General features: G+C 42.1%; 1 protein-coding gene across 2 annotated transcripts; it reads right to left on the bottom strand.

Moving 5' to 3' along the window:
• Positions 1-76: 76 nt before the first annotated feature.
• On the bottom strand, positions 77-14,985 carry tmod1 (tropomodulin 1). 2 transcript variants are annotated; one of them, XM_031864570.1, is made up of 12 exons: positions 14,878-14,985; positions 14,693-14,751; positions 14,432-14,569; positions 11,311-11,467; positions 9,332-9,448; positions 7,703-7,792; positions 6,642-6,772; positions 5,982-6,089; positions 5,635-5,778; positions 4,655-4,799; positions 3,901-4,000; positions 77-2,428 (listed from the first exon to the last, which is right to left on the bottom strand). In XM_031864570.1, the coding sequence occupies exons 3-12, from the start codon at positions 14,552-14,554 to the stop codon at positions 2,410-2,412; spliced, it is 1,134 nt and encodes a 377-aa protein (XP_031720430.1). In that variant the 5' UTR covers positions 14,555-14,569; positions 14,693-14,751; positions 14,878-14,985; the 3' UTR covers positions 77-2,409. The 2 variants fall into 2 exon arrangements, with proteins under 2 accessions (XP_031720430.1, XP_031720431.1); XM_031864571.1 differs by lacking the exon at positions 3,901-4,000 and having other exon boundaries at positions 78-2,428.
• Positions 14,986-14,991: the final 6 nt, after the last annotated feature.

Raw genomic sequence — 14,991 nt, 5'->3', positions numbered from 1 at the left:
AAGGGGAGTTTGTATTTTTCATATTTTAACAAAATATTTTGTTTCATCTTCATAATTATTAGTATGTACCCAAGATCTTCCATTGGTCATTTCAAGTGTTAATTGTAAAAACAAAGTTGACTTGGTGTATTTCCTCCATATTGCCACAGGGTGGCACTGTTGTCTATATATGGGAGTACACAAAGACATATTTCAAGCTTTATTTATTCATTTATTTGCAAAAATTCAACCCAAAAAGGTGAACTATCTAACAAAACAGAGTCAACCACTAAAATATCAGAAAACACTAGACAGAAAAAAAAAGAACTGGACACACAAAGACTGAGTGGCCTCTTTTGCCTCTCGGCATTCAGTTAATTATTGTTTTAGAAATGTTTACATCCATAATTACCAGTTGTTGAACAACACCCACAGCACTGATGAGAGAGTAACAAAGCAGTGATATTAAATAACATTAAAAGGGTTATCAGACCCTTAAGCATGCTGTCAGTATCGGGTGCAGTTGTTGGCATCGAGGAAACATGGATGACATGGTCAGGTCAGATTTACTTTCCAGTCTGCAACTTTTGTTTTAAGCAGGAAACATACAGACACATTTCATTTTGAGCCGTTAAAACGTAACAAGAGTGCAGAGCATTTGAAGGTGATTCTTACTGGAGCAGTTTTATTCTCAGAGAGCAACATATCAGCTCTAGTTTCTTGTGACATCAGCGGTTCATTGTGCTGTTAGGTTGAATTAAGTGCTGCAAAAATACACTGCAGCGTAGATCATCACCAGCATGTAGTTGGAGTTGGTAACAAGGACATAAACATGTATTCACAGACATGTTTCGCCCTCAATAAGAAGAACATGTCCGTCGTGAACTCTTAAAGGATTCATCCAGTATCAGAGCGTAAAACAATATTTCAGATGTCCGGTGTTGATTTAAGACCCGTCACTGCTGAACAAGCATTTTTAAAACTGCTGTTAAGGTTTGTTTTATTCAAACACAATGGATGGACTTGTGTAATCTGACAGCTGTAAAGACATTAGAGGTTTCCTGTGTTTGTAAATCTGTCCACTGAAATATTCCCAACCTGGACTGAGGCGTTAATGTGAAACCTGTAACAAACAGAAAGTACCAAACATTTTGTATCAAACCACACAGTTTAGCTCCAGTAAATGTAAAGTAAACACAAACAATCAACAAACCAGACCTGGTTGAAAGTGTGACAGAAGTCCATTCAAATACTCGCTGTTACTTTGGGTTATTACAGTCTGACTTGTAGACAAGAACTTCTATAAAACAACACGGTGTTTGTGGGATATAATACAGAGGGTTCATAGAGTATTTAATGTCAGTAAATAAAAGTTGGCAGTTGCCATTCCCAGCTAGCGGGAATGCTCTGCAGGGACTGCTAACATACATGCTGGATAGTATAACAACGTAAAGTGTAATTAGACTGTACATTTTCATTTACAGAAACATTTTTACACAAGTTATCACGCTGTCCAGCACAATCAATCCATGAAATGAAGTGTTTGAGTGGCTTCTGATTCTTTACCAGGTCTGTCACAAATAAATATATTCCGTATATAGCGACAATATCTCACAGTAGCCAGGTTTATAAATCTAATAGTCCATTACTGAAGAATTTATGTAGCTTAGTATTTGAGGACGGTGAGTCACTAAAATACTGTTTACACCGAATTAGATAAAAAGGCTGCGACATCAGGTCAAAATCCAATATCACAGAGTTTTTATTAGGTCTAATGAATTGAAACGGGACATTGACTTTGGTGAATAATTGGTATAAAATACCTATTATGTCAACCTTGAAGCAACAGTAGAAGCTTTTGGGAACAGCAGTAATGACAGCATAACTCATTTACAGCATAATAATAATATTAATAATTAGAACTCATTCAACTCATCAATAGAAACAGGGATTTCTAAAAGTGTTCTGTCACCTTTCAGTGGGCCCACATTCAAAACCACACCTCCAGCCCCCTTTATTAAGGACTCTAGACTCTCGAAGGAGATATTAATGGATTCACAACGGCAAAGCCTTCCCTGGTGATACAAAGGCCCACGCCTCGAACCCAAGTCACAAATTCAAACTCCAGAGCACAAAAATAAGCACACAATCTCGTCTTTTGCACTGAAAGCTCAGAAGGACACTGCTGGTAAATCCCATTGGATCCTTTAATATTTACTAAAAAAAAAAAAAAAAAGAGTCTGGAAAGTAGAAAGAGTTCAGAGACCATTGAACCTGAAACGATGGGCGTGGTCTTCTGGGCAGGCCATCGGAGGGTGCGAGGCTGGAGAGGACGGGGGTTGGAAAGATGGTAGAATGGGGTCGAAGGGGAACGAGGGCAGCCCTGGTCTCTACACATTCGTCCGACACTTAGGCAAGATGGGGCCTCCCTCAAGCCTTCTCTTTCTTACTGTAGATGGAGGAGAGGAGACAGATGGACAGATGAAGAAATATAGCGGTATGAGGGGGAAGGAGGAAGGAAGGGAAGCCCAGAGAAAGAGAAAGATTAGAAAAACAGACATTTATCATCATCGTAAACAACAACTTTAGCTAAAGCATTATTTCCACGAGTAAAGCAAAGAGATGCAACTGAAAAACGGTAACAAGTTTCAAAAAGCAGGACAGAAAGATTAAAGTTACAGCTCTTTGTCTTCAAGTGGCTTTAGCAGGAGCTCTTGGAGGAGAAAGCAAAACAGCAGACGAGAGTAAGACATTGATAAGAGAAGGGCCGGATTATCCCTTCATGGCCCCGGGACAAGTGATCATCATTAATTTGACTGATCACATGATCATATTTAGCAGAATGCACCATGTAACAATATATATATATATATACTGAAACAACAAGGGCCAAAACTTAAGTACTCTGATTTAGCAGTGCACACCCTAGAACTAAATCAATGCAGCAGAAACAGAGATATCGTCCTCATCAAAACCCGGTGGCTACATTACCCACAATGCAACTCAATCGTCCACAGTTTGGTCAGAAAGTGTCATGCTAGTAGCGGCTAATGGCCTGGTACAGAGGTGTGGTAAACTCACTTCTCTCTAACGCCAGAACCCAAGAGTTTCTCCGTTTACAAACTTGCTGCAAGAGACACCACCTGAGGTGATTCATCAAATGTCTGTCTTTGGTGCCACTAAAAGCTTTAACGAACTTCTTTCACATATGCATCCTCAACACCTGTAAACAGAGTCTGGTGTGTAAAACTTGCATTCTTAGGTCACTTTCCTTTCAGTTTATACTGTGCTTTAGTGGTGCATAAAATATGACCAAAAACATCTGCAATGTATTAAATGATCACAAACAAATTGCCACACAATGACCCTGACAACTTCGGGGCCACCCAGGGTTTGGGGAACCAGAGCAGTTGCCCACTTTGCCAGTTTAACAAAGAGTAGAAGAGAGGACAGAGGTGGAGCAGAAGAAGAGGCCAAATGCCTGCAGACAATGCAGGAACAGAAGAAACAGCACATCTGGATAAGAGAATGATCAAATGAGTAAAAAGGCCAAAATGAAACATAAATAAAGTGGCCAAAGAATAGATCACAGCACTGATTTATTACTGGGAAAGTGATGCCAAAACAGCAGATGCAGACCATGAAATTGTTCTAGCATGAAATATATTCTGACTATGGTGGGAACCGTGGAGCCAACAGCAGCTACATTTGGGAGCCGCTGTCAGTGGTGTCTGCAGATCAGAGATGACTAAAAGCTGAAAGGAGGGAAAGTGATGATAGGTGTTGTGGAGAAGCAACAGAAACTCCCGGAGGAGTATGACAGACGGTGGCAGAGATTTCCAGCGGTCTGGAAAAGAGCCAGGTGATGTTGGCAGAAGAAAGGCAAGGCTGTGCGCTGTTGTTTTTAAATATTTCTTTTACTTAGTCTTGGACTTGAACTTTTTCCCAAAGGCCCTTTCCAGCTCAGGAACAGACAGAGTGAGGGTGAAGGAGCCGTCCGACTCCGACCTGACGACTCGAGCTTCAAGATGGCGAGGGGAAGGAAAACAGTACGACAAGATTATGACACATGGACTTAACTTCAAGTGGTTTGCGACACAACACGAGCACAAATGTAATCATAATTCCTAAACCTAAAAACGGGTTGCCAGGTTACGTTCAAGAGCATTCACAAACAAACGTAACAAGTGCTTATTTTGTGCCGCTTAAAAGTGTAAAGGAGGTAAAATCAACTCATTAGTACAAAGACAGCAAGTCAAATAACTACTGTTGTGCATGGGCAGAGCAAGAACCATCTCGTCCACCGGTTTCATTTCGTTCTCTCTCTCATGCACAGACTCTTTTCTTAGTGCTGATGTCATAACTTAGGAAGCCCCTGTTTTGATTTGCCGGGTCTCTCTGGCCATACGACCGAGTTAACGGCCGATGATATCACTCTGATCCTTCTATTAGAGTCTGATTAAAGTAGAACCCGAGGAGATATAGTGAAGATAAAGTGTCAGCACTGACGCACGTAACAACCGACACTGCCAAATGCAATACTACTGAAAGACTGTGTACAAGTTAGATAACCGCCATTACTGGACCAGGACCAGTTCGTGAACTTTTGTCATGTTCCAAATGCAGTTTCTCAGAGCAGACATAAAATGAGTCGTGTGCGTGTCAGTAAACCCACCCAGGTCGTTGTTGTTCATCATGGCGTTGGAGCCTCGGAGGCGCGGGCCCTGCTGGGTGAAATGATATCCAAACTTCAACAGCGTGGTGTTTTTCTCCAGCATGCTGGCTATCTCCATCTCCACCTTGTTGCCCAGCGGCTGGCTCTGGAGTTGGGAGAGAGAGAGAGAAAGGAGGAGGAGGAGGAGGAGGAGGAGGAGACACACAAAGAGTTGTGTAGTGATGATCAAAGACGGTGATTTTTTTAGGTCGCGATATGGAAACGTTAGGCGAAAGAGACAAGAAGAGGAGAACGCAAAATGACTGCCATCCTCTCCGCAAACTGCGCCGCCACGGATGAGGCGGTGATCTCCATGGCAACAGAGGATGAAGAGGCAGGAGTAACATGCTTCATCAGGATCATTCAACAAGTTCAACTAATGAGCGCGCTTGTTAGTCACAGATGTACAACTATGCAGTATGACACATGGCAATGCAATCAGGGAGCATTAGACCGAAGTGGCAACGATGGCCTGTGTACACTACCTGACACACACACACACACACACACACACACACACACACACACACACACACACACACACACACACACACACACTCTCATAGCTTTGTTTACAATACGAGACTCAATGCTCAATTGCGATTTTTTCCCCCCCAGATTTGATCTTTCTTCCTACACAGTTCACATTTAAAGTGACTGATATGTGACATCAGTGTCAACGAATCTCTTCCTCGCATGCAACCAATAACACACACACACATGCACGTTGAAACAACAACAGAAAATGTTACTTTTGAGAGAGAGACATTTAGAGACAAAATGACGTCACACACACGCGCGTTCTCTTAGCAGCTCTTAGCAACTATTGTTGGTTGGATTTGGGCCACTTTTACTTGTCATGTGAACGTAGCCGATGGGTCTGCATCAATACTATGCAGGGGACATTATCTGTGTGTGTATTGACGTGCGTGTGTTGGTACCTGATTGTCTATCTTGAGCTCCTGCAGTATGGTGTTGTACTGCAGTGACGCTATGAGGAACAGGATTCCTGTCCCTGTAATGAAGTTGGACTCAACGTTCAGGCTCTTCAGCGTCGTGTTCACCTTCAACATCTCTGCCAGGGCCTGAGGAAACACACATAACTGTATCTTTTTTTTTTTTGCAATAAAGCATGATTGTCATTAAAATAAAGAGTGACTCAGATAAACCCTGATAACAAGTGTTAATAATAGAATGATACCATAACTTGGGACTTGATTTCAGATAGACGGAGCAATTAAGCAGGTAACAGGATTCTGTGCTGTATTTTGTAACAGTTATGACTTACGAATGCGACCGGGTCGTTGCTCCTGGTTCCTACAATACTGAACCTCTCCACCACAGTGTTCTTCACCAGAGCCTCAGCGTACGCCTTCAGAGTCTTAACGGGGATGTTCTGGGTACAGAGAGACACAAACATTACAGCTCAGAAAATGTCAATAAATGAATGTTCTTCACATAAATTCCCAATTTTTTCACATTACAGAAACATTACTTCATTTTGCCAATGGAACGCCTAAAATGTGTTTCATGAAATAAAATGTGCTAGAAATTCAGTTTATGCTGTAAAAAGAATTTCATATTTGCAAAATATTAAAACAAACTTATTTCATTTAAATAACTTTTTAAATCCCATCTGCAAAACTAAAATGTAAAAACTAAATTGTGTGCACCGAGGTTTGTTTGTTTTTGCTTTTTGGAATATAACCAAACATGATATGAATCTTTTGTGAGACAACATTTAGTTTCCTTCAGTGGTACTAAAAGTACTAAAACAAATACCACCGGGGACAGATGATATGTTTCATATCAGATGTACAACTTTACAACATGTAGGTTGTCAGAATCCAAAATAAATCAAAATCAGACCCTGTTGTTTTTGAGTTTAACGATACAGCAGTATCAAACTCATATCCTCATACACACACACACACACACACACTGTTACCTTGATGTTGTTGAGGTTGACCTCCACCAGGTCAGGGTCATTTCTCTTCACTCTCAACAGGGTCTCTTCTACGTCAGTGGAGTTGGGCTCCTCATCGGGGACTGGTTTGTACTGGGTGCACTGGATCACACCTACACACACATGTACAGGACACACAGAGGATATATGCTGATCGATGAACATTTTCCAATGGATACCACGGCATACATAGTTGTATTTGTTTTATCCCACTTAACAGGCAGTCAGTTTACGACTGGATTATATATCTAGCGTGGTCCACTTATTTTTTCACTGTGTGCTTTGGAAACACTGACCTCAATTGCAGTCCTGTGAAACAATGCTCAAACGATAACAAAAAAAAAAAAGCCAAACACTTTTTCATGCCCTGTGTATCGGCACTGAAAACAGAGCAGCTGACAATTTCAGCAGGCGAATCAGAGGTTTATAGCTAGCGCTCTTTATGAGAGCCGGTCATATTTGGAAGTGAGACGCTCGCCCCCTCTGTCTCTGTTTGGAGCTGGAGCAGAATCTATAGGATGAGCCTCCACGCAACATAAACAATGGCTATTAGCACGTGTGTTTCTCTGTGTGTGTGTAGTAATGTACCACAGTTTACACTGTGTAGTGGAAGACGACGGGTAGGCAGATGAATCATCAGTTATTCCCTAAAGGAGCTATAGGACAACGTATGTATACACTTAGCAGCATCTAATGAATCAGTACTTTGTGTAACTATAGTTGTGCATGCGAGTGCAACAGAAAGACTGAGCCGAACATCTTTGGTAAAATAAACCAACATTCTGCCAACGTGAGATCATTCCGCTTGATTCTGGTCCAAGTCAACTTCGCTTCAACATTTTTCTCGAATGAGGCGATTCTTTTTCTGCAAACTAGTTGAGTGATCTGCGTTATTTTAGGATACTTTTACTGCAGCCCTGCAGCAAATACGTCCGAGTGAAGACAAGCTCATGCAACTGGCGGATTACAACAAATATAAGTTACATAAGTTTCAGTACGTGCGTACTAACGTGTACATGTGTATGCGCGTGTGTTTCACGTACTGTTGAGGCCTTGCTTGTTGACTATGGTGCTGCTGGCCAGGGCTTCGTAGTACTGCTGGTTACTCATCAGGGTGTGCATACCCAGGATGGCTGGAAGACAATAGAAAGACTCAATGAGGATGGAAAGAACAAAGGGCATGAACAGAGAGTCAGAGGAAGAAACACAGAGAGAGAAAGAAAGAGGAATGCTGAAAAAGAGTCTATAGATTTGATGATTGACTAGTTACAGCCGTACAGTTGACCACCATGCTAATACAGACAGCACATCGGCACTTGCAGCATCACGAGCAACTCACTGTCCTTTTCAACGATCAAGCTGAAAGGTTTAAGTTAATGGGGAACATGTACTGTTTTTTGAACGAGCAGCTACTCTGAGGACGCTAGACAATACGAGATAATGATCAACTCGTTAGTTTGACAGAGACAGAAGAGAACAGAGAGACATAAACAGTTAGGGAACACAGGCTACCAAGCTGCTCTTTGTAGAATTGGGGAACGTTACCTTCATCACCTCCGGGGGCTCGTGCTCTGAAAATATTTCTGCAACAGCATTGCTTGATAATACATTTCTGTCGTGCTAATGCAGGGAGAATAGACTCTGGTAGTGGGTGAAACTAAATGTGTTTACATATTGTAATGTATCCCTCTCAATAGAGATTTAATGTAGCATTTACAGTTGTGATCTCTCAATTTACCACAAGTGAGATTTTAAAAAAGCCTGCTGCTAAATCCATCCGGATCACTCGTTAAAACGTCAGTCACCTTTACAGCAAATATGTTAAAAGTTTGTACATGCAACAAGTAATGACATTCGCCATACATTACACTGAATCGATGATGTGTAATGCATGTACAGCGCAGACTCTGTGTCCCTGAGTGAAGCTGCAGGGGTTTTACTAAATGTCTGCCTAACACGAGCTGACAGCACGAACATGACAAGAGGGCCAGAATCGTTCCATGCAAAGACAAATGTGTGTGCAGTCTACAGATACCCCGGGTGATGTTCAGCTAGTGAACCGAGGTATCCAGCAGGGATGGAGGAGGTGGAGGAGATGGAGGGATGGGGGGGAAGGGTGGAGGGAAGATGAAAAGGATTGCTAGAGGAAACGGAGAAGATTTGGATTTAGGAGAAGTAAATGAATGAGGGGAAGTCGAGGCCACCGATTAGTGAGAGATGAAGATGAAGAATAGTGAGACTCCTGCACTTTAGCGCATGAGATCCAGGCCATGAATATCCTTCATTCAGATGTTTTTATGTATGTATATGGGAGAGTGTCTGTTTTTTTTAAAGTTAGTTTTTAGTTTTAAAGAAAATCCGAAATCCAAAAGGTTCATTTTCTTTTTTTTATAAATGCTATAAACACATGAAAAACAGAATTCTTCACTTTCTACTATTGGAAGTATGTTCTAAACTGCCTTCACCACGAGGACTCTGATAATTGTAAAACTGTGGTAAAAGTAGTGTCTTCTTAAAGTTGCAGATATAACAACTTTTTGATAAAGAGACACAAAACAATTACAAAACACGTGTGCATATGTGGTTGAAAATAGGAGAAAAATGAAACCTCTGAACCTGAAACGCATACACTGTATGTATATAGGAGATGTGAGTGGGTGTGATTGAGATACCTGCGATATCACAGAGTTCAGCATCAGATGCACTAGCCAGGGCTTCTTCTAGCTCCGGCTCCAGGGTCACATTCTCCATGATGGGGTCCACCCTCTTTTTTGGCACAAAGGTTTTCCCTACAACACGAGTGGATGGACTCAATACAGAGACATACACTACAACGACCAGCATCCCTGGCATGTAACGATTAGCTAATAACATTTTGAATATATTGTATTTGCTGGAGACTTGTGAGTTAAAGGTCCCCCTCCGCGCTCACAAAAGGGTTTAATTAATCTGACTAATTAGACCTTTGCAACTAATGTCAATCCAGCCTCTACACAGTCCTGAGGAGGAGTCTAATCAGGCAAATAGGTGAAAACACCTGTGTGGGTGGGCAATAGGAGTGCAGGGCCATTTAACATGACAAATAAATAACACGGCGGCTGAACACTTTATTATATAACGGTATATGAAATTAGCTGAGTACAAGCATGTACTTCTACATGTTTTCCATGCAGCAAAACACGACAAAATGGCCTTGACATGGCATTTTGATTTATCGTAGTCGGCAAAGTACAGGTGTAACTTATAATATTAACGATGTCTCCGTTCCATTCAAGTATCCGACTAAGACACAACAGCGAGCCAGCATGTAGCAACAGGAGGCTCCAAGTCTGATATATATGAGAAGAGTTACAGAAACACGAAACTCTGAGATGACATGAAGGCATCAGCGCTGTACAGACAGTACAATTGGTTAAAAATACATCTATTTGTAGGCAGAAGAACAACATTTCCTCAGTAAGTCAGTATGAATTACAGAAACAATGAAGACCATTGACTTGTTAGAAGCTTATATTGAAATGGAGAATATACAGACATAATTGTTTCAAATTTAAATGTCAAACTAAGGTGAAGAATGACACAGAGATCTCTGACGAGCTCTCTTACATAACAGCTGAGCCTATCACTTCATCTCGTCACACCTGGCCGCAGGCTGTCGTCACCGGGTCTGTCTGACTGCAGAGACCCAGGCGTCTGTGTCTTTATTGACAGGTCCGCTATGTCTGCGCTCGTGCGATCAGCTCCTCGAATTTCAGCCAGACGGTTACCCAGATGTTACCCAGAGCTCTTAGCCGCTTTTCGCGTGCTCTCTCTCCGTCCCAATCATACCACCGCACCCGCAAATCACAGTTAACAGTTGTGACAAGTAAATCGACCCGTTTCAAGCCCAGCTATGTTGCAACCCTCAGTGGGCTTCATGTCAGTCAGTGGAGGGTGAGCAGAAGGGGAGTGGTGACAGACAGCTTCAAACAGGGTGCAGTAACTCCGCTCACATGCTCCGTTTCGAAGCCGAGTGTTTTAACTAGATGTTAAAAGCCTTGCTCAGCGGTACCTTGACTGTACTAGTTGAGGGAAGGGAGATTGTTACTCATTCACTTTCCCCACCTGCAGTTTTGCAGCTGCTCTTTTAAGTGCACTAAAGCAAAGAAGTTCATGACGACAGTGACGGCACGGAGACCTACTAGAGTTTCACATAGAGATGTTTGGTATCTCTCGCCATCCGTCACGCACCTCTGTGTCCACACTGGACCGGTGATGACAGGCCCCACAAGGCCTGGTGTGGGGTAGTCTGGAACCAATCACCCTTCAGGGAATTAAAAAAAAATCCTCCTTGTCGTGGATACCTGAGATGCCCATGCTAGACGTGTGAAATCAGTATTTTGTAGGACACCTTTTAAGGTTTGCGGCTTACTTTAGGTCATGATTAATTTGAGCGTTGATTTGAATCTTCTCCAACGTTGAGCATAATATCCACCCTCCCCTCAGCTCACATAATTGTATTACTCTGTCATGTTTAATATTTAGGGAAACCAAACAGTATTGACATCTGGTGTTCTTGTCACCTTTTCACTTGATAACAACAGGGCAAGGAGCAAGACAAAGCCACCTTTTGATCTAAGTAGGTCAACTATGTAGGTTAACAAGTCCGTACCTCTCTTCTCCCCTGTGAAGGGCACCAGGTCTTCTTTGTCAGGATGCTCTTTGGCCTGTTTCTCCAGATGGGCCAGCAGGTTGTCTCTCTGAAACATTCCCGTCGGAGATTTCTTGGTCTGGTCCTTCTGCCGCATCCCAGCTGGCAACAATGCATTCTAGACAAGAATGAGAATTTACGTCAGACTGGCACTGCGTATTAGGGGGAAAAAGTAGTTTTTTCCCGAATTAGTCTCACTTCCTTCTTTCAATCACAGCAGTTAAGTCCTGACATGCCATCCAGTGCAGAACAATGTAGAACAAATTACTCCAGGATGTTTTCCTTGCTACAGTAATACTACTGTATAAAACAGTAATCTCCAATACACATCTTCCAGGCACCAGTGGTGCCATTGCGGACTCCAGTTAGAGGTGAGGAACGAATCCTTTGTGCATGGTTTGTGGCGATTTTAATGTCAGAAAAAAATCAGTCTTTTATTCTGAAAAATTAACAGTTAAACAGTTTTCATTTAAATGGATGTCTGTTAAGTTACTATCTTTGCCGAGTGAGGACACAATGGTGATTGAGCCTACGGTCCACTGATTTAAAAAGGCCTTCCCTTTACAGTATTACCAACTGGGTAACATTCCCGGGAAATACCACAAGCGGCGATCTCTGAGAAAGTGAAATCAAAAACACACCTGCAATCACCACACCTGTCGCGATAAGTGACAACGAAAACAGAGATCTTTGCGATTGCCGGAAAGTTAGGACACCTTTAACCCGCTGTAGCATGCACATTCTCCACATTTATTCATGGCAATGAGAATAAATAAGATCATCACCAGATCAATAAAATAGACCAAGGAATGCACGGCACATTAGTGATTGGTAAGTTTAAAAGAAACCCGTTTAAAAAACAAAAGTACACAAACCCACGGCAGAATACACGTTTACTTTTCATACATTTTGCAGGTATTCACTAACATGAGACCAAATTGTGGCCAAATCTGAAATGTATTATTTGTAATACATTATTTTAACAATTTTGTGGACTTTTTAGGAGGGGGACAACAAAATATGATAAAATATTACACCATTAAAGCACAGTGAGATAGATCTTTGGTGGTACAATATCTTTGCTCTGGATAAGGTAACTCCTACATCCTATCTCTACTCCAGCCCAACACAGAACCAAGACATTTCCCAGAGCTTTGCTGCTCGCCACGTTATTTTCAACCTAAAGCAGCATTCAAAGCCAAGCTCTTACAAGTGCTACTTATAGCTTCATATCTTATCAGTCCTCTCAGCACTCACAGGCTTCTCTCTCCTCATGACTCTCACTCTCTCAGCAAACCTTTTTTCGACACACATTCACCATTATTATTTGGTTTGAGATATACTCTTTGGAAGTAAAAGAACAAGTTCTCTTCTTCTCAGTTTCTCTCATTCAGTCTTTCCAGTGGTGGCCTGTAAATGTTCACGTGACTTACAGAAGTATTTATAGTAAAGCCAGGAGTATAGCACACCGTCACTGCCAAGCTTTTCATGTCACACTTTATATCAGCTGCTGATAACGGGTCCCCAGCATGTTATTTTTACCAGCATGAGACTCTGTCTCTCTGACTCCTGTCCTTTTCTAACTGTACCTTCCCCTGTCATCCCAACACCTGCCTCGTTTGGTCTCTGTCTCTCTCCTCCTCCCAGCAGCCTTAGCAGTCATCTATGAGCACATGCATGCCACCTGTACAGTTACAAGCCTCCACGAACACAAGGCTGAGACGCAGGGGTTAACTTTTTTTCGGCATGAGAGTAAAATGTGACATTTTCTTTTTAAAGAAGCAATAACTGATGGTAATATTTTGGGGGGGGGGGGAGTAAAGAGGAGGGTTGACCACCGTGAAAAGTTAACATGGCAAACTTGGCAAAATGCTGCTTATTTACGCATCCAGAAGTCTCAAAGCAACATTAGCATTAAAATGTTCACTAAAAATATGAGGTAGTGCGGCTTTAAGTTATGTAGATGAGTGAACATTTTCTCTTTAGGTTGAACGTTCCATGATTTGAGAATTGTCACCAGTAATCTCGGTACATGAGACTCGTATTAGCCTATTCCAGATTTGAAAAAGCCTGTTAGAGCTTTAATCCAAAAATGTCTCCAATCTTAAGGGAAGTGACGGCTTAGAAAATGAAACAATATGATCCAGTCCAAGTTGTAGTGTGTCATTGTATGACTGTGAGGCAGTACTGTATGTACAAAAAACACAAAATGTTCTCAAGATGATTGACTATGAATTGATATTTCTACAATAAGAGTGAAGCTGGCAGACATTTTTTTTGTCCAACATGATGACTTTTTTGTTTTTTCAATGGCTTACTGGAACTGATGTGAGACGTCTTGCTGGGAAGGTTACAGTGTGTGTCAGAGCAAAGGGGCACTTTACTGTTGTGAAACGGGTTACCCTCATAAACAGGCACAAACAAGGTAAGCGACGCACGCACTGCCTCCCACTGTTTCCTCTGTTTACGTCATGGAGTCCCTCCGGTCCCTCACTGCTGGCATCGGTCTCGCTAACACACACACACACACTTAGTCCTGCACATTATACCGTTCCAGTCATCCCCTTGGCATTGAGGGGGAATCCAGCCACTTTATGAGCAGTCAGACATTCATCAGAAAGCTATTACAGCTGCTGTCACCAACTCGACCCATGACACATCACTGAGGGTACCAAGCTGGCGGTGGATGCATCGAATGCAGCAATAAACATGCCATAAAAAGTAACAGAAACTAAATACGAGTATAACTTATGATGTACTGCACCTTCCGTAGCATAATGACAACATGATATGCTGCCCTGCCTCCAATGGACTGTTCTTAATTCTAACAGAGAAATACTAAGACAAACCATTATTTACATCACAGCCATGTACTCGTGAGTGATGTGCGTTCAAGGGCATTCACATGTGTTGCACTTGAAATGAAATTAGCTTACAGCGATGCAGATGAAAACACAAGGACGTGTAGTAGCAGTATATTACACCAGGGGCCTGTATTAGGCCTATATGACCCCATAACTCTCCACTGACAACAACATAGTAACAGAAACTCCTCCTTAGGGACTTTACATTATAAACTTACATCAGGATCCAGCTCCTCTAGTTCATCCTCTAATCGCTGCAGATCCTCCTCTGACAGTTTCTTCAGCAGCTCGTCCTCGTCTATGTCCCTGTACTTCTCCATCTCTTTCCTCATCACCGACATGATGGACAGCAACGCCTGCAAGGTGGATAATGTCTCTTCAATTTGATTTCTGAGATGTGTCTTGAGATGTGAGATTCAGTGCTGCCGGGGTAAATATACACAAAGGGCTTTGGGAGATATTCAAAGCGCTTCCCTCACCTCAATCACCCCTCCAAACGAGAATAACTAATTTTAAGAGATTGGGAGCCTGCAAGACCCTGCGAGTTTGAGAGAGAAATAAAATCTTTATCTGTGGAGAGACACAGCAGAGAAAGCACTAACAACATTTATGGTGAGTGTCACTTGTTGTTACTGTTTGCTGTTAAAAAAAAAACTGCACTCACCTCAATGGCCCCCAGCTCAGGGGTGAAATAAAAGCAAAAGGCAGCCAAGTGCCTGTAGCGCTCCTGGGAGAGAGAGAGAGAGAGAGAGAGAGAGAGAGAGAGAGAGAGAGAGAG

Source organism: Anarrhichthys ocellatus, unplaced genomic scaffold, assembly GCF_004355925.1.
Source record: "Anarrhichthys ocellatus isolate YVR2014 unplaced genomic scaffold, GSC_Weel_1.0 scaffold31, whole genome shotgun sequence".
Lineage (NCBI taxonomy): Eukaryota > Metazoa > Chordata > Actinopteri > Perciformes > Anarhichadidae > Anarrhichthys > Anarrhichthys ocellatus.
Note: the sequence above shows the minus strand (reverse complement) of the source record. Positions and strands in the feature narration are given on the sequence as shown.